The sequence below is a fragment of the Chrysochloris asiatica genome, unplaced genomic scaffold, assembly GCF_000296735.1.
Source record: "Chrysochloris asiatica unplaced genomic scaffold, ChrAsi1.0 scaffold00075, whole genome shotgun sequence".
NCBI lineage: Eukaryota > Metazoa > Chordata > Mammalia > Afrosoricida > Chrysochloridae > Chrysochloris > Chrysochloris asiatica.
In genome coordinates, this window is record NW_006408593.1 from 9190678 (window position 1) to 9209658 (window position 18981).

Genomic DNA, 18981 nt, shown 5'->3' on the forward strand with positions numbered 1-18981 from the left:
GATCTAAGGACATGAATCAGCTGGACTGTAGTGTAATTGCCTCATTCCCCTGCAGGAAGCTACCTTCTGTGTGATCCTGCGTGGAGCTCGGCTGGGCCAGGCGGCACTAAGCGACGTTCTCCAGGCTGGCTGTGTCCCGATTGTCATTGCAGATTCCTATATTCTCCCTTTCTCTGAAGTTCTTGACTGGAAGAGGTGGGTATTGCCTTCTAACAATCTTAAGACCGCTGGCTCTGTGTGCATTAGGATTTAAAAGCACCAGGTAATTATAATGTATATCTAGGTTTGAGAACGTCTGTGGAGACTTTTTGCTGCTTTTGCAGTATTTTCCCTAAGAAAGGTTAGTATAGTGGCCTAGAACAGGGGTTGGCTACTTCCTCTTTTTGTAAATAAAGTTTTATTGAAGCACAGACGCAGCTATTCATTTACGTATTACCTGTGACTGTTTTTGTGCGTTAAGTAAGGACAGAGTTAAATAACTGATAAAGATTTTCTGGTGCACAAAGCCTAAAATATTTATTATCTGGCTCATTCTAAAAATAAAAATGTGTTGACCCCTGGCCCTGGAACAGTGATTCTCAACTATGACAGCAGATTAGATTTACCTAGAGAATTAAACAACAAAAAAAAAAAATCCTGGACCCAAGGGTTGTGAATTTTTAAAACTCCTCTACTTCTGATTGGAATTTGGTGTGGCACTGTAGGATAAGCACTCAGCCACAAGGTTGGTGTGAACCGTAAGGTCGGTGGTTCAAACTCACTAGTCGCTCCTTAGAAACCCTATGGTGGTGGTAGTTAGTGTGCCATGGAATCAGTTCTGACTCATAGGGTGTCTGAGGCTGTAAATCTATATGGAAGCCGAAAAAGCCTCAGCTTTCTCCCACAGAACGGCTGGTAGTTTTGAACTGCTGACCTTGAGGTTAGCAGCCCGACTCGTAACCAGTACTCTACCAGAGCTCTTTCAGAAACCCTGTACAGGGTTGCTAGGAGTTGGAACCGACTTGATGGCACTTAACACCAACCACCACTTCTGATTAGTAGCCATAGTTGTATGTCCCGGGCTCTAGAGTCTCTTGGGTCTGTATTATGTTTCAGAGGGACCTCAGCGCCTCTATTTGTATGAAAAGGTAGAAACCTGCTCATTGGTAGGCTCCTGGCTTTGTATTCTTCTTTTCTCTTGTTGTTTTGTTTTTCCCCAAGACTTTGGAGGTTATGATTAATTGACAATTTGTTCCTCTCAGGCTTGTGCTCGCTTCCAATACTTACTTGCTTTCTGCTCTCCCAACTTTTTACTCTTTCTCTGCAAGTCTCATCACCACAGGCATTTCAACAAATTCAGTAAGCTTCATTCATCCAGGCCTGTGTCTCACATATGTTAGGAAGTCTGTAGTCTGTGCTCTTGAGGAGGTTGGAATCTAGTGGGGAAGACAAATTAGCACAGTATTGTGAAGTGGGCTTTACAAAGGCAGTAGCTGTGAGCTGAATCTGAAAGGGTAGTCCTACAAGAATTGGGGTCTCCTTGGCTAAATGATGGATCTAGAGGCAGAAGGCCTGGGTTCAGTCAGATAGCAGGCGATATCACTTGCTAGCTTTGTGATCATGGTAAATCATTTAATTTCTTGTGCACCTCAGTTTTCTCATCTCTATAATGGTGGTGGTGGTGGTTGTGTGCTATGGAATTGGTTCTGACACATAGTGACCCCATATTAGGGTTTCTGAGGCTGTAAATCATTACAGGAGCAGAAAGCTTCCTCTTGCTCCCATGGGCTAAGCTGGTAGATTTAAACGGCTGACCTTGCAGTTAGCAGCACAACTTGTAACCCAGTATGCTACCAGAGCTCCTTCATCTCTATGTTGTTGTTGTTAAGTACCGTGGAGTTGGTTCCGACTCATAGTGACCCTGCACAGGGTTTCTGAGGCTGTAAATCTTTACGGGAGCAGAACACCTCATCCTTCTCCTGCAGAACAAGCTGGTAGTTTCGAACTGCCGACTTTCAGGTTAGCAGCCTGATTCATAACCACTATGCTACCAGAGCTCCTTCATCTCTATAGTTGTTGCTATTAAGTACAGTCGACTTGATTCCAAATCATAGTGGCCCTTTATAGTGTTTCCCAGAAACAATTGGTGGATTAGAACCACTGACCTTGTAGTTCAGATCGACTTTGTGGATCAGGGCTTATCCTACAGCACCACGAAGTCGTGCATTTATCTAACAAGTGCTGTGTGGAGCCCTGGGGTAGCACTGTAAGCACTCACTCAACCTTAAGGTTGATTTGAACCACAAGGTTGGCGGCTCAAACTCACCAGCGGCTTCTCAGAAACCCTATACAGGGTTGTTATGAGTCGGAACCAACACAAAGCCACTTAACAACAACAACAACACCTGTGTGCTAGACAGTATTCTAGGTATGCAGGCCAAGCTGGTGAGTGGACCTGGCTATGCTTACTGTCCTAGTGGGCTAGCCTAGTAGTGGGAGGTTCCGATTTTCAGAAATGAACGTGTAGAAATGTGATCACATAGTCCGCTAGATGCCATGAAGGAAAAGGCTTCCTTGTGTCCTGTCTTCTTTTTCCCCACCCCATTGGACCTGTTGGCAAACCTTGTGGTTCTTGTTAAGTGCCGTGGAGTCGGTTCTGATTCATAGGACCCTGCACAGGGTTTCTGAGGCTGTAAATCTTTATGGGAGCAGAAAGCCTCATCTTTCTCCTGCGGAACAGCTGATAGTTTCGAACTGCTGACCTTGTGGTTTGCAGCCCTGGTGAGCACCAGAAAGTCGTTCTGCAGCATTCGCTTCTCTCATCTGTTCTTCCCTTGTCCAGTTGCTCTCTCTGTTCTCATGCTTTTCTGAAAGGCTTTGAACCCGTTTATCACAGTTCAGTTCCCCCCAGCTGAGAATTTGTATTTCCACTCCAGATATGCTAGGTCAGATCTGCATTTTAACAAGAGCCACAGAACTTACATTTAACAAGATTCTTAGGTATACATAAGCATCACCTAGGGATTTATTTTTAAGAATGACCTGGGATCTTGTTAAAATGTACATTTGGATTTGGTATATCTGGAGTGGAAAGGCAGCTTCCAAGCAGGGCTTCAAACCAGAATGAACAAGTTTGGAGCCCTGCTTCCTCTGGTTCCACCAACTTTGGTTACAAGTGATGAAGTGGAACCAGAATGGACTTGAATTTTAAAAATGTGGGTGAACTGGAACACTAGCCAGAATAGAAAAAAACACGGGTTGAGACCCTAATAGAAGCTCAGTTTTCCTCTTAGAAAACAAGGGCAGTGTGCACGTTCCTTAGCAACCAAATCTCTGAACTGGCAGAGTCGGAAACTGCAGGACCCCTCTCAAAGATGGCCGCCAATCGCACTGCTCCGAACATGTGTTGTTCTTCAGAGTCTTGGTAATAACTCGTCGTCTGTCACACCGAAGGCTCCTGAAAGGGCTCACTGTGCCTCTTTTGAGTCTCCCATTCCAGGGCTTTGACCTGTAGTTTCTCCTATTCTGATGCTTGTTTTGGATCACCCACACTTAAAAAAATTTTTTTGGTCTGTTCCAGTTTTACTTCATTGACCGTCACTGAACTAGTTTGAACCGGTTCAAAGTCCTGCATTCCTCTAGGTTGTACCACACTTCAGGCAGATGGATCCTTTGGAATATAATCAGATAATTGCCATTCATGCCTTTGTCCTAACCCCTCTAAGGGCTTCCCTTTTAGTGTTAAAGTCCAAGTCCTTATAGTGGCTTGTTGTTGTTAAGTGCCGCTGAGTTGGTTCTGGCTCATAGTGACTCTGTATAAGGTTTCCAAGGAGTGGTTGGTAGGTTTGACCATGCGGTTAGCAGCCCAGTGCTATCCTAGTGCGCCACACCGGGACTCTATGTACTCTTCCCTGACCCTCCTTTCCCTGTTCCCTGTATGTCCTGTTACTCTCCTTTTTGTATACTCTGTTCCACACTCTGTTCTCCTTGCTGTGCCTGGAACACGCCTGACATGCTGTATCCTCAGCCCCTTTCATATCTTAGTCCTTCTGCCTGGAATACTCGTCCTCTTCCCCTAGGTCAGGGTGGGTGGTGGTGTGAAGTGCCGTCGAGTCAGTTCCAACTCATAGTGACCCTGTATAGGCTTTCCGAGGAGCAGCTGGTGAGTTTGAACTTCGAACCTTGTGGTTCGAAGTCCAATGCTGATCATATAGCACCACACTAGGAGTCCAGGTCAGGGGTGGGGAACTTTGTTTCTGCCAAAATGTATGACATTATTCACTGGCCACACAAAGTTTATCAGCTTAAAAATTAGCTTGCTGTATTTGGGCCAACATTTAATTAACTCATCCCTAATGTGATGGCTAAGGAGCTCTGGTAGCGTAGTGATTACGAATCGGGCTGTGAACCGTAAGGTCAGCAGTTCGAAATTACCAGCTGTTCCATGGGAGAAAGAGGAGGCTTTCTGCTCCCATAAAGATTTACAGCCTCGGAAACCCTGTACAGGGTCACTGTGAGTCGGAACCAACTCCATGGTACATAACAACAACAACAACAACAATGTGATGTCTGGAACTACAGTTGCCTTGGCAGGGCCAGACAAAATGATTTCGAGGGCTTTATATGGCCCGTGGGCCAGACGTTCCCCACTCCTGCCCTCAGTCTTCTCAGGTCTTGCTTGCTCCCTCCCCAGGCATATCTGATTTGTTCACTGTATACTACGGGGGCCCAGCACATACCAGGTGCTCTGTAATAAATGTGTAAGACAAGACTGGACTTCACAAATGTTGTGGAGAAATTCCATGTTTCCATGAACTGCTTAAAGTCCCCTTGTACTGAACACTGAACAGATTGGAGTAGTTAGCTAAAGGAGAAGGCAGTGAAGAGTGAGGAAGCGGGTACCAGGCAGGTGGAATTCCATATGCAGTGGCCTCGTGGTGGTACAGAATGTGGCATGTCGGGACAATCCCACTGTGGCTAGAGCACTCAGATGAAGTGGAGGGAGGGAGGACAGAGGCTGAATGGAACAGAGAGCTGGAAGAGAGGAGATGGAATTAGCCAGTAGAAGAGATCCGTGTGGAAAGTTTGGCCATGAGGAAGTGAGAGAAAAAGCTAAAAGAGGTTTGAGTATTGTTTTTGCTTGTGAGAACTAAACCAGGCAATGTACTCGAATGTGCTCTGTGTAACAGGCTGTGCATTTACGGGTGTTTTTTGCTATTGTCTCCAGAGCTTCTGTGGTTGTACCAGAAGAAAAGATGTCAGACATGTACAATATTTTGCAGAGCATCCCCCAAAGACAGATTGAAGAAATGCAGAGACAGGTAAGAGGCCAAGTCTAAACGGTGCTGACGGGGCGGTGACACGGTGCTGGTGCTGAAACAGTTGTCTTGACTGCTTGCGTACAGAAGATGGCAGCGGGCCACTCAAGTGGACAGAATCTTCCTCCTCTGCATCATGTAACTAGACTGAAAAGCTAGGAAAGTCTTTTTATTATTTATTTATTTATTTTAGTAGAAAAAACACAGAGACTTTATTATCTCCAACACAGGGCAGGTCTTCACGGGGCAGTGGGAAGTGGCTCTGGATGGGTTCCACAGGATCACACTGACAGAGTCCCCAGTCAAGAACATCTTGGAGATGTAGTGGTCCTCGTTGACAGGCCTGGACAACTTCTTGCCCTTGCCTCTCCTGGGGACCATGTGGCAGCGTCTGTCGAAGGCCTTCTTCCTGTGACGGTTGATGAGCACTTGGGTGTTGTTGCTGACAGACTGCGTGAGCACTGAGAGGGCCCCGGGTTCAGCTCCTCCTCCGCTTCCTGTATCTGCAGCTGCTCCCCTCCAGGTCATCTCATTCTTGGACGTGTTGAGGAGGCTCATGGTGCTGGCAGCATTCTCTGGTCATTCCTGTTTCCTCCACGTTGCTTCTGTCTCTGGAAAGATGAGATTATTTCTCATCTCTGAGTCTATGTCTTCTGGTATAAATAAGATTTGAAATAATGCCTATCAGAGAGAGCTCTCCGGAGGTAAACCTTCTATGATGTTAGGTTTATCATCACAGCAGGTGACAGTTTCAGGGGTGAAGGACAACCATGGAAACTGGAGATTTCAGGGTGATGCTTCAGTAGAATGCTGGTGAGCACACTGCCCAGCTTAGATGGTCCTCAACCTAGTGGTGGTCCCTCCTCTTCCCTTCAACACATGCCCCTTTCCTGCCACTCTTCCCACATGATTCCTCTTTCCTTGGGCTGCTCGCTGACTCTGAAATACCCCCCTGGGTGCTCATTTAGTCTTGCTCCCCAACTTTTCTCCTGTAATAGATCTAATTGAGTATGTTTCTGCTTTTTTTAAAAAAGTGAATGTCTTGAAAAAAGGTTTTATCAGAATTTTTTATGTTGTTGTTGTTAAGTGTCATTGAGTCGGTTCCAACTCATAGGGTTTCTGAGGCAGTACATCTTTGTATGAGCAGACAAGCCTCATTGTCTCTCACTGGGTGACTGGTAGGCTCAAACCACTGACCTTGTGGTTCCCAGTCCAGTGCTTATCGTACAGAGCCTGTAAAAAGTTGAAGTGAGAGAAGTTGAATTGGCAGAAACTGTGTGGTATTTGTAACAATGACAAAAAAGGATTGGTTGTTGATGCTTTTGTACAACCAATGCTATTGGCCTCATTACATATTTAGTGCTTTTCTTCTACCTCCTAGTTCATTGTATAGCACCTGGGGTCGTAACGATTGTAAACAGCCATTTAAGGTACAGCAGTTGGTCTTCATTCACCTGAAGGACTAGAGCATGGGTCGGGAGCCTTTTTCTGCCAAAATTCATAACATCCTTCGTGGACCATACACAACTATCAACTTAAAAGTTAGCCTGTTATATTTGGTCAAACATTTAATTAACTCACCCCTAATGTGGCTGTCCTGGCGTGGAGTTGTGGGTTAATGCACCAGACTGCAAAGTCCTTTGAACTGCAAGGTTAGTGGTTCAAACTCACCAGCTGCTCCTCAGAAACCCTATACAGGATCGCTGTGGGTCAGAATCGGCTTGACTGCACTTAACAATAACAACAGTGTGGCCGTAGGATAAGCACTCAACCTCAAGGTCAGTTTGAACAGAGGTCAGTTTGAACAGCAAGGTTTGCAGTCAAACTCACCAGTCACTGCTTGTAAACCCTATACACGGTCGCTGTGAGTTGGAACAGACTCGATGGCACTTAACAACAACAAGGTGATGACTGGAACTGCGGTTGCCTTGGCAGACCAAATGATTTTGCGGACCTTATATGGCCTGTGGGCTGGGTGATTCCTGCCCCTGCAATAGAGGAAGCAGGAGAGTCAGCAGTAGGAGAAAGATATGGACCGTGTGACTGACTACTAGGCGTTGGGCTGCCAATTTCAAATTCAGATGTTTAAACCCACCAGCTGCTGTATGAGAGAAAGATGCTGTGGTTTGCTCCTTTAAAGATTTACAATCTTAAAAACCTTACAGAGGGTGGCCATGAGTCAGAATTGACTCAGTGACAGTGGGTGTGGGGTTTTTCCTTTTCCATGAGACCAGAAGAGAAAGATGATGCTCAGCTACCATTACTGAGCATTTTGATCAAAGATTCTATAGAAGAATACTCATCAAAAGGGGGAAATTACAGAACAGATTTAAAATTCTCATGGACGCTAGACTTTCTGGAGCCATGGAGAATGGATGAAACTATGGTCCTAAGAATCATTAAGCCTTAAATAAAAAATGTCCCTTAAGTCTTCTTAAAACTGAACAATAACTTAGCTTAACTAGTAAAAAAAAAAAAAAAAAAAAAGGTTTGGTGAGCTCAAATTGACAACAGCAACTTGAAAGATCCGATAGGAACTTGGGCTGCGGTGAGTTCATGTTCATGCGGGAGAAAGAGCTCAGAAAAGGAGACGAGAATGATTGCACAACTCCAAGAACAGCATCAGTGTCACAGAAGTGTACCTGTGCAAATGCTTGGATTCATATTTTGCTATGTTGTTGTTGTTGTTAGGTGCCATCGAGTTGGTACCGACTCATATCAACTCTGTGCACAGCAGAACAAAAACTGCCCGATCCTGGGCCAACCTCACTACTGTTACCACACTTGAGCCCACTGATGCTGCCACTTTGCCAATCCGTCTCGCTGGGAGGTCTTCCTCTTTTTCTCTGACCCTCCACCTTACCAAACATGATATCCTTCTCCAGTGACTGGTCCCTCCTGACAATGTATGTCTGAAGTAGGAGAGATGAGGTTTGGCCATCCTGGCCTCCAAGGAGCACTCTGGCTGCACTTCTTCCAACACACATCTGTTGGTTCTTTTGGCAACCCATGGCACTTTCGGTACTCTCTTCCAACACCGTAACTCAAAAGCATCAATTCTTCTACGATCTTCCTTATTCACTGTCCAGCTTTCACATGCATGTAAGGTTATTGAAAATACCATGGCTTGGATCAGGTGTACCTTAATCCTCAAACTGACATCTTTGCTCTTCAACACTTTAAAAAGGTCTTGTGCAGCAGATTTGCCTAATGCAATACGTTGTTTGATCTCTTGACTGCTGTTCCCATGAGTGTTAATGGTACATCCAAGAAGAATGAAGTCCTTGACAACTTCAGTCTTTTGCTATGTAGAAAGTTAACCACTCCCGCAAAATCCCTTTATCACTTTAGGAGGCAGTGAAAATTGATGGGTATGTTCTGACCACCCCCTTTCATATGTGGTACTAACTTCCTTAAACCAAAGAGGGGGGCATTCAGGTATTGATTAAGCCTGTAGCCTCTGAACTTGGATGGCCTGGGTTGAATTCCAGCCCTGTTAGTTGCTTACTCTGTGCCTTGGGCAAGTAATGACTTTCTCTAGGCCTCAGTAACCTCACCTATGAAAACACTGGCATTCCAGTTTGAAACTGCAGGTTGATTTTATCCTCTAGGCAGTTGTCATCGTACAGGCGTGTTTGTTTTCATTCTCTGGGCTTCATATTTTCTGGTTAACCACTGACCTCATCTGAATTTGGAAAACCAGCCTAGAAGAAAAGGTTACATAGAGAGTCATGGTGTGTGTGCTCTTTGTGTGACATTTTTCATGAAATCTTGATATATTGAGATAACTAGATATGGAATTGTCTGTTAAGCCAGATCCCATCTTAGTCTGTTCTACTCTAGAAAGGATACAAAGAAACAGGAGGTAAAGTTGAGCAAATTCTGCCATTTGATTTAGGTGTAGGACGGCCAAGGCCAGCTCACGGAATCCTGTTGTTTCACCAGGGCACGGTAGGAACCCCAGGTCTGAGATGAGCTTGGCTGGTGAAGAACAGGTGAGGTAGAATGAATAAAAGACATTTATGACCCGGGTAGCTACAACAACAACAAAAACAACAGAGATGTTTTAGTTATTATAACTTGAAAGGGGGAGGGTGCTACTGGCACCTCGTATTTGAACCTAGCCATTGTTTATATCCAAGGCGCTCTGGTAACATAGTGGTTACGTGTCAGGCTGCTAACCTCAGGGTCACAAGTTGAAAACTACCAGCGCTCCTTTGATATAAATGATGACTAGGTTCAAATACTGGGTGCCAGTAGCACCCTCCCCCCTGTATAGGGTTTCCACGGAGTGGCTGGTAGGTTTGAATGCCGGCTTTGCGGTTAGCAGTCCACTGCTTATCCTACAGCACCACACCTGGATGCCATAAGCATTGCCAAATGTCTCGTGGGGGCCAGGCTCGCCCTGTGGAGTACCTCTCTGTTCCTTTGATAGGTGTGGTCTCATCCCTGTAAGCCTTGAGAGCGTTCTTTGGTTCTGTAGGATCCTTTCCAGAACATGCTTGTCATGTTGTCTGGTTTACCTTCATTGATTTACCCTGATCTTGGCAGGCGGAACTGAAAAAGCAGCATAGACCTGCTTGTGAAAGGCCTCGGTGAATTCTCAGTAGGAAGGCCCGGTGGGATCGTTTTGGGAATACAGGCATACACTTGCTGCTGTGTAACTCTTTAAAAGTCGATACCTGAATGCCCCAAAGTTGATTGATGAGGCTGAGGAGCTGAGACCTCCTGACTCTGCCTGGGCAACTCTTTAAGTTGGTTTAAAGGAGCTGCATGGACAGTTGTAGCCAGCAGAGGGCTCCATCCACTGTGAAGTGAGCCCCTTACCTTCTGAGTAAGTACATTTTCCCACAAATCCACTCTAATGTTTCACACCGACTTGGAGCTCCTAGCAGCTCCCTTGGGACCAGGCTTTCCGATGAAGAAGAAATCCTTCTTAGCAAGGCTTTTACTCCATCTAGATGGAGTCTTGGTGTGGCACTGTACTGGACCACAAGGTCAGTTTGAACCTCAAGGTCGGCGGTTCAAACTCGCCAGCCACTCCATGGAAACCCTACATAGGGCCGCTATGAGTTGGAATCGACTCGTTGTCACTTAACAGATGGGATAGAGACTAAGTTTCTGAACTGACCCAGAAAGCTGGATGAAGAAGGTATTGTGGAATGTGGAGGTATCATTCTTGCTGTTGAGTCAGCTGCACCTCGGGGTGATCTCGTGTGTGGAGTAGAACTGCTCCATGGAGTTTCTGGAAGTGTCTGCTGAGGCACTTCTGGGTGGGTTCCAACCACCAACGTCTGACATTTTGCTAACCAGGGACTGACTCCCTAACTGATGGATATTCAGCGATAAAAACAGAGCTCCATGTTTAATGGCCTTGTCATGACTTGAAGCTAGGATACACCGAGAGAAAGGGAGCTCTGGTGTGGTGCTGTAAGATAAGCACTGGTCTGGTAACCACAAGGTTGGCAGTTCAAACCTACCAGCAGTTCACATGCTCCTTGAAACCCTACACAGAGTCACTATGGGTCAGAACCTACTCAACAGCATTTCACAACAACAACAAGAGAGAAAGGCTTTCTGCTTGACAGGAAAAGAAATGAAATCCTCCTCTTAACCTTAGATGTGATAGTGAGACAAACTTAGCATTTAATATAGGGCTAGAGTCTGTGGTGCTCTAGGATAAACACTGGACTGCTAACCACAGTGTGACAGTTCAAACCCACCAGCCGCTCTTAGAAGCCCTATCCAAGGTCGCTGTGAGTCAGAACTGACTCGTAGGCACACAACAGCAACAACAGATTCTAAAGTACCGAAGAGCTGTAGACTTGTGACAAAAATGCCAACTGTGTCGCTGTTATCTGCCTCTGATCATCACCAGCGAGCAGTGCTGGGGTGGCTCCAGAGGGTTCTTTGTGGGTAAGCTAAGGTTCCTTAACTTGTTGTTGTTGTTAAGTGTCATTGAGTCGGTTCTAACCCATAGTGGTCCTGTGCAGGGTTTTCTCAGGAGTGGCTGGTGGGCTTGAACCACTGACCCCATGGCTAGCAGTTCTGTGCTAATCCTATAGCAGAAGAGACTCATTATAACAGTGACAAATCCATCTTATCAGTCTGCCTTCTATCGTCCTATTAGCCAAATTGACTAGTTAATTAATTTATTGAAGCCCCAGTTACGTGCTTTTTTTCAGGGGAAGTTCTTGGGGGATAAGAAGATATCTGTGACCCCCACCCACAGAGGAATAACAGTCTTCCTGAGGATATGTGGGTACATAGAAAGTTGAGACGATGATACCAGTTTTCCATAGTACATTAGGATCTGAAAAGCCAGGGGAAAATTATGCTTATTTTGTGAGGGATGGCTTTATTGGGGAAGTAGCATTTAAGGTAGGTCTTAAAGATGGGGAGTTCCATCAGCTATCTGTCTTTTGTTACTGGCACAACATTTGCGACTATCTTCCTGTAGTCAAATAGAATAGTCATCCCCAGTCTCCCTTGGATCACAAAGTAAAAACAAAGCAATATAGGACCTAGGAAAGCTGGGCAGACTCTAGACTCTCCATTTAGGAATGTTTGTGTGGATAAGGAGGAAGGTGTAAATGGATCCCCAGTTTATCTGTTGAGTGGAGTTCCCAAACATTCTTTTATTGGTCAGTGGCTCCACCAGCAGTGACCTCTAACCTCAGCCACACTAGGAGGTGGAAGTCAGGAGCCTGTCTTGCCTTTGAACTCTTCTTTGTACTCAAGCGACTGGGAGCCTTTGAGGTGGCAGAATCACTCAGCATCTTCTTTCTCCTCTAGCCTCTTATGCTGGGGATAAGTTAAAATACCAGTTCCTTCCCGTCTATTAACTGCACCATCTCAATTTGCTTTCATATGTGTCTGTGAAGCATACCAATGATTCATGCTGCAGAAGAGTATGAGATATAATAGACTGATTAGGGAAAAGACAAAACACTTCTAAGAACATAAATTCCCAGGCGTAGGGTGCCCTTATTGACCAGGACCACAGACAGCCATAGCTGTGGTAGAGAGGAGATCAGAAGAGACCACAGAACAGCACAGTGTGTTTGCTTATAATGGACATTCATAAACTGTCTATTTAGGAGAGCTTTTCAAGGGCTTTCGTTGCGTCTCATTGACACATATCTGCAGCTTGTTCATTTATCTTGCCGCCATAGCCATAGTACTTTAAGAGCCACAGATTTGAGGGGAACAGATGGTTCACCTGCCATGCTGGCATGGATAGAGAAGGTGGGAGAGCGTTTTTAAGAAAGGGAGTCCTGGTGTGGCGCTGTGGGTTAATGCGCTGGACTGCAAAGTTAGTTTGAACCATAAGGTCGACAGCTCAAGCTCACGAACTGCTCCTTGTAAACCTTCTACAGGGTCGCTTTGGGTCGGAACCAACTCAATGGCACCTAACCACCACTAAGATATTAGCAGTCTCTGCACAGTGGGTCGCAGTGCCCTGGGGACACCACGGTTTGATGGCGGAATGCAGTGTCATATGTCCTCAATTCAAAGAGCGACACACTTGTTTGGTTTTTCATATTTTGACATACCAATCTTACCAGCTTGAACACTGAGTGTCATTTCCATTTCTCCCGTAAAGCTGTTATTGATGGGCATCTTAGCATTGAGAAAGTGCAGCAGTTAGTGTGCAAGGAGATGCCTTTGAATCTCTAAGCTAAGGTTTCATCAGGATCTACCTGTGCATTTGAATATTGGCATTTTATGAGATGTGATAACATTCTTTTTCTGTATAAAATGTTTACATTTGTGCTTTCGACAGTGTTTTGTGGTACACTTAAAGCAATATCTAGGAACCTCAGTCACTCAGAAAGGTGTATAATCTGAGAGGCCCTGGTGCTGCGGATTTACTGGTTACACCCTCGCCCTGCAGCTGGAAAGCACATCCCAGAAGCTTACAAAGCAGGTTTCTTCAACAGAGTAAGGAGCTAGGCAGTTAGAAGAGTACCCGAGGAAATTGAGGATAAGGAGAGGTAAAGTAATCCTCCCAAGACCACACAATACATGAGGGGCAGGCGGGGAGTGCGCTCTTTGTGGCGCCCATAACTCTGTGCAAACCGCAGAGCTATGGCCTGGATGGAGGCTGGAATCAGATGAATGTCTCCACAGTTCAAGCTTAACTGATGATTGGATCGACTTTACAAGAAAGTGGTTGTTGGAGACACTTAGGACATCTCTGGAAATAACATTATGAGAAATGTGGAAAAGGCTTTACTTCTAATTTCCAGGGTCCATATTGCAATGTCTGTTACTCTTACACTCCCCAACCCACCCATGTACGCCCCACCTCGTGACATTGAAAAATATCTATCTATCTAAATAAATAAATAAATAAATTCTGGACTCTCAGGGCTTTTTAAAAACGTGTCTCAAATATTCCCTGCATCCTTTTCCTCCCTGCTGTTTTTCAGACCCAGCATGCCCCCCTAAACTGCATTTCTCAGTCTCTGGTCCCCTTCAACAGAACAGATTGGCCTGATCCGTGGACGCCTTCCTGGGACACAGCCATGGTTCCCACACAACCCAAGGCCTTAGCCAATGAGAAAGGCTGGGCGGAGCGAGCCATTGCTCAGGGATATTTTTAATTTCAGGATTTCCAGTTTTTTTTTGTTTTTTGTTTTTTTTTTAGTAGTAGTACACACTTGTATGGGTTTTTCTGTGTATCTAAATCCATATTATGAAGGAGATTGATCAATGCCTGCCTGCTAAAACAAGAATTCACTTAATTGGAACTCGTAAGGAAGAGCTTTTTTTTTTTTCCCCCTGTGCTTAATTCCCCACCCCCACCCCACCCCTCTAGTTTAGCATTCAGAACCTTGTTGGAAAAAGACTTTTGCCAAGTATCTGATGGGAAGCCAAGAAAAACATTTTAATAGAACTGTCTCAAATTTATAGTACACTAGAGCCTGTAAATAAATTCCCTGTCTTTAAGTGCTGGGCTGATTTGCAACTATTTTGTACAGCTTCTGAGATTTAAGTCCTTACTGTCCAGATGGAGAGAAGATAAAGTGGCTTTTCCATGGCAGCCTTGGAATATCTTGTCCTGGGCAAACACAACCCATTCCAATGCCTGGCCACCTCCTGGGTTACACAGTACAACTGCTCTGTAGAGTTTACCTTTGTGGAAGCACTTTGCCTAGCTTATCTTCCAAGGAACTGCTAGCATACTTGGCCTTGACCAAACACTACTGAGCAATACTTGGGACTTAGTAGGAGTCTTGGTATGGTGCTGTGGGATAAAGCACCGACTGCAAGTTCGGTTTGAACCACAAAGTCAGGGTTCAAGCTCACCAGCTGCTCCTTGGAAGCCCTATACAGGGTCGCTATGAGTCGGAAGCGACTCAACAGCACGTAACAACAACAGTCTGTATGTGGTTGCTTGTTGTGACAGTTTTTATGTTTTGTTTCATTTTGTTTTATTTTTCTTAGAGTAGTCTACCTAAGCATTCCTTAAATTTACTAGAGAAGTATTATTTGGTGCCATCAAGTTGACTTGGATTCCTAGCGACCCCACGTCACAGAGGAGAACCTTCTCAGGTTTCCCAGGCTGTAATCCTCCTGGAAGCAGGTCACCAAGCTTTTCTCCCCCAGAGCTGTAGCTGTTGCTAAATGCCATCCAGTCAGTTCAGACTCACAGAGACTCAGTGCAGGTTTTCGGAGGAGCAGCTGGTGGGTTTGAACTGCTGACCTTGTGGATCACAATCCAGGGCTGACCCTATAGCACCACACCCGGAGTAGATTCAAATCACCAACCTTTTGGTTAGCAGTAGGATGCTTAACCACTGTACCACCAGGGCTCCTTAAGCTAGAGCTAGGGTCCCTGATTTTATAATGTAAACCAATCAGAGAAATATGAGGGGGCTTCCGAAAATGGAATTGAAAGATATGGAATTTTTCCACCAACATTTTGAAGCCCTCTCACCTGGTTCGAGCTTTGTTCCTAGTTATTGGGGGGCACAGTGAGGGACATTAACAAATAAATAAGGTAGCTAGAGCTTGTCTTTAAGCAAGGCCCTCAGGATGGGAAAAGGGCGTTCAATGATATACTCCCCAAGCTTCAGTTATTGCCTCTAAACATGGGCTAATAGTCCAATACCGTAGAGAAGTTGTATTGCTTCAGTAGGTTGTTACCTCAAGTACCTAGCCTCTGGCCGGCCTGCTCCATGCTGTCAATCCTAGGGGTCTACATTTAAGTGTTGGAAGAAGCTTCCTCGTATGAGGAACCACAGCAAGGTACCAACATGGATGCATTAGGCATTTGCTTCTGGGCTTGGAAACTTGAAACAGAATTGATTCCTGTGGATATGGGTGTGCTTTCTGCGTCTTGGCAGGGAGTGAGGTTTACCTCTCTGCATAGATTCTGTTAGAACCAGAATGTCTGGTCAGAAGACAAAACTCATTGATTCTCTAACTGGCCTTTGAAAAACAAACTCAGTGGCGTATTTGGATAAAGTGTTCCTATGCCTTTTCCCTTTTCCAGTGGGGAAAACGTTTTTTTATGCTGAAGCTTTTTATTTTTTCCTCTTCTAATCTGTTCTCTGCCAAGTCATGATTTTTATTCATTTTTTTTTTTAACTGAAAAATTAAAGAAAATAAACTTAAAGCAAAAGTTGAAATCAGAATTGGCATTTGGGTGGGGAACAGTTGAAAAACTAGCATCTGCTGGATACAAGGAGTCCTGATGTGGTGCTGTAGGATAAGCACTAGACCACAAGGTCAGTTTGAACCGCAGGGTGGTTCCTCTGAAACCTGGTACAGGGTTGCTATGAATCGGAACCCATTCGACAGCACTTAAAAACAACAGCAACTGGGTATGAACTGAAAATCAAGGAAATTTCTATGTGAATTTCAGAGGAGAAACCAGGAGCCCTGTGGTGCCGTGGTTACAGCTTCCAGTCGCTAACCTCTGAGTTTTCTCTGCTTCTCTGGCCTCTGACTATGAATCAACTCAATGGCAGTGAGTTTACTTTGGGTTTCGTCAGTAATTTTAGAAGTAGCTGTTGTTCGTCTTTTACTGATGCGAGAATGAGTTCTAATAAAGTCCAGTAGAACTGGGATTCTCTGCCTCCTCCCTTCTCCCTTTCTTTCTAGCTAGCTCCAGCCCGTACTTGGAATCTCAATGGAGAGCAGAGATGAGCGTCAGCTCCCAGATGGTTCGGGCCAGAGTCTAAAACACTCCCATAAATCTGCAGCTCATTTTAGTGCCACGTTAAGACAGTGTGAGCGGCTGGTTTCTGTGGCCCCTGCCCTCCTCCTTTATGGGCTGCTTTGCCTCTTCTTTATAAAGAGGCCCCACGGAGTCATTTTAAAGTTCTTATCAGTTTGCTGACAGCTATATGGGCCTTTCTGCTGAACCCAGGAGCTCAGGCGGGCGTGTGAAACTTTGGATATTAAAATTGAAGAAAAAGGCCAGGAAGAAGGGGTTGGGTGGCACAGAAGTGATTCGGGGGTCAAAAACTGTCCAGAACCCTGCTGTGACCTGGGGAAATTTTCCTCCCATTGGTGGGGGCAGGGCTTTTATTTTTGTCCTATGATTAGAAACATCTTTCCACTAGCAGTTGTCTTTCAAGCCTCAGGCAAGTGAGTTGGGCAACCTTGGAGAGTTGGGGTGGCCAAATTGGCAATGTCTTTGTTCCCAACTGTGATGTCACTGGCTAGACATCGATTTGCATGTCTTTGCCAGCTCCAGCCAGCTGTCTCTGTGTCCACCGAATCATGATGATAAAATTTACAGGGACTTTCATCAGTCGGTCCTGCTGCCCCTTTTAGGCCACATTGCTAACCCTTCAGTAATCCTCGCTGAGTGCTTCTTGGAAACACCAGGCCCTCTATAAATGTCAGCCTGGGAGGGTTGGCCCTTTTTACCCTCTCAGTTACAGAGAAATGGATGGGAAGCTGCTCCTCTCTCTCCCCTACCACTCTTCCTTTCTTTCTTTGGTGGAATACTCTTGCAGCAGACAGCTGAGGGGACGGAAAAACCATTACCTGGATTAAGGCCAGCAGCTTGATGGGAGCTTCAGTATCTTTGGCATCTCTGGACCAGAATGCTTTTCAAGGCATTTTTAAAACAAGAGTATCCTATTCTTTCAGCTTTTTAGCCTTAACTTCCCCTTGGTGTGGGTTGGGAAGAGTATGCCCTCAGAATTTATTTTCTACCTGCCCCCTCTTCTTCTCCTACCTGGAGTATTTAGAAAGGGTAGCAGTGAGATTTTTTTTTTTTTTAAGTTTATTTTAACTACTCTGAGCCCCTTTTTGGCACAAACACATTATTTTTCCTTTTTCAAGTACTTTTGGACATGAGCACTTTGTAAGAGTGTTTCATTTGGAAAGGTCTTGATTTAACATAGCCAGTTAGCTTGAGGTTGAGGCAATAGGAAGGAATGTTTGTAGTAACTCAGTCAAATGTGTATAACTGTTGATCTAGGGATGATGATTTTCATTGAGCATACAATACAAAATTTGAGTTCTTTTTATTACTCGTGTAACTCTTGTATGACGAATAATTAGGTATGCAAACCCAATGAGCAATAAAACCAAACAAAATACCACAATCTACAAACTGGTAAAATTGCTTTTTAAAAATGATTTTCTAGTGACTAAATTGGGGGTCCTAGTATAGCGCTGTAGGATACGCACTGGACTGTTAACCTCAAGGTTGGTGGTTCAAACCCAACAGCTGCTCCTTGAAAACCCTATACAGGGTTGCTGTGAGTCAGAACTGACTCAACAGCACTTAACAACAACAGGAACTAAATTGATACCCACAAGGTTGCCAGTTCAAACCCACCAGCTGCTTCTCAGAACCGGCTTAACAGCAACAACAATTAGTGAAATTGTTTAATTTAGGGCAGTGAACTGGGTTGCTGCTCATAGTATGATTTTTTTTAAATTAAATTTAAATATATGGAAGTTCTTAGTAAATACATGATTGTGAGCAGTCTTGATTACAAAGCCTTTTCCAGAGGCCTGATGGGTGGGAAGATCCCAATTCCTTTCTTGGGAATTGATTAGAGAGTTGTCTCTAATATGAACTGTGGAAGAGTCCCCGGTAGGGGGCATTGAGTCAGGAAATGGTCTCTCTAATTAAAGGCATTAAATACTAATTGGTGACAGAAGTAATGCTGGAGATTACATGATAGGATATGGTAAGACCAATGACTTATTCACTGCTAATATGTTATTTTCAACAACATGAAAAGTGGACCTCACCTGATGAAATAACCCAGGAATAAATTTACTACATTTATGGGAAGAGAAGGTGGAGAAGCTCAGTAGCATCAGTCAAAACAAGGTTAGGCAGACAAAGATGTCCTTTGTCACCACTCCTATTCAATATTGTTCTGGAAGTCTTAGCAAGAGCTATACAGCAAGACAGGGAAATCAAAGGCATCAAAATTGGCAAAGGGGAAGTAAAACTCTATTTGCAGACGATATGATCCTATATGTAGAAAACCCCAAAGATTCAGTAAGAAAACTACTAGACCTCATTGGAAGATTCAGCAAAGTGGCAGGGTATAAGATCAACATACAAAAATCAGTTGGATTCCTCTATACCAAAAATGACAGCTTTGAAAAGGACATCAGGAAAGCAATACCATTTACAATAGCCACCCAAAGGATGAAATATCTAGGAATAAATGTAACCAGAGAAACAAAGGGC

At 44.6% G+C, this 18981-nt stretch overlaps 1 protein-coding gene across 1 annotated transcript in view; it reads left to right on the forward strand.

The window, feature by feature from the left end:
* The window catches only part of EXT2 (exostosin glycosyltransferase 2), a 169881-nt gene that overhangs the window by 19763 nt on the left and 131137 nt on the right, over positions 1 to 18981 (forward strand). Inside the window, exons 5-6 of the mRNA XM_006865033.1 lie at positions 56 to 195; positions 5207 to 5300. Coding sequence (XP_006865095.1) covers positions 56 to 195; positions 5207 to 5300 — 234 coding nt within the window. The remainder of the gene's footprint in view (positions 1 to 55; positions 196 to 5206; positions 5301 to 18981) is intronic.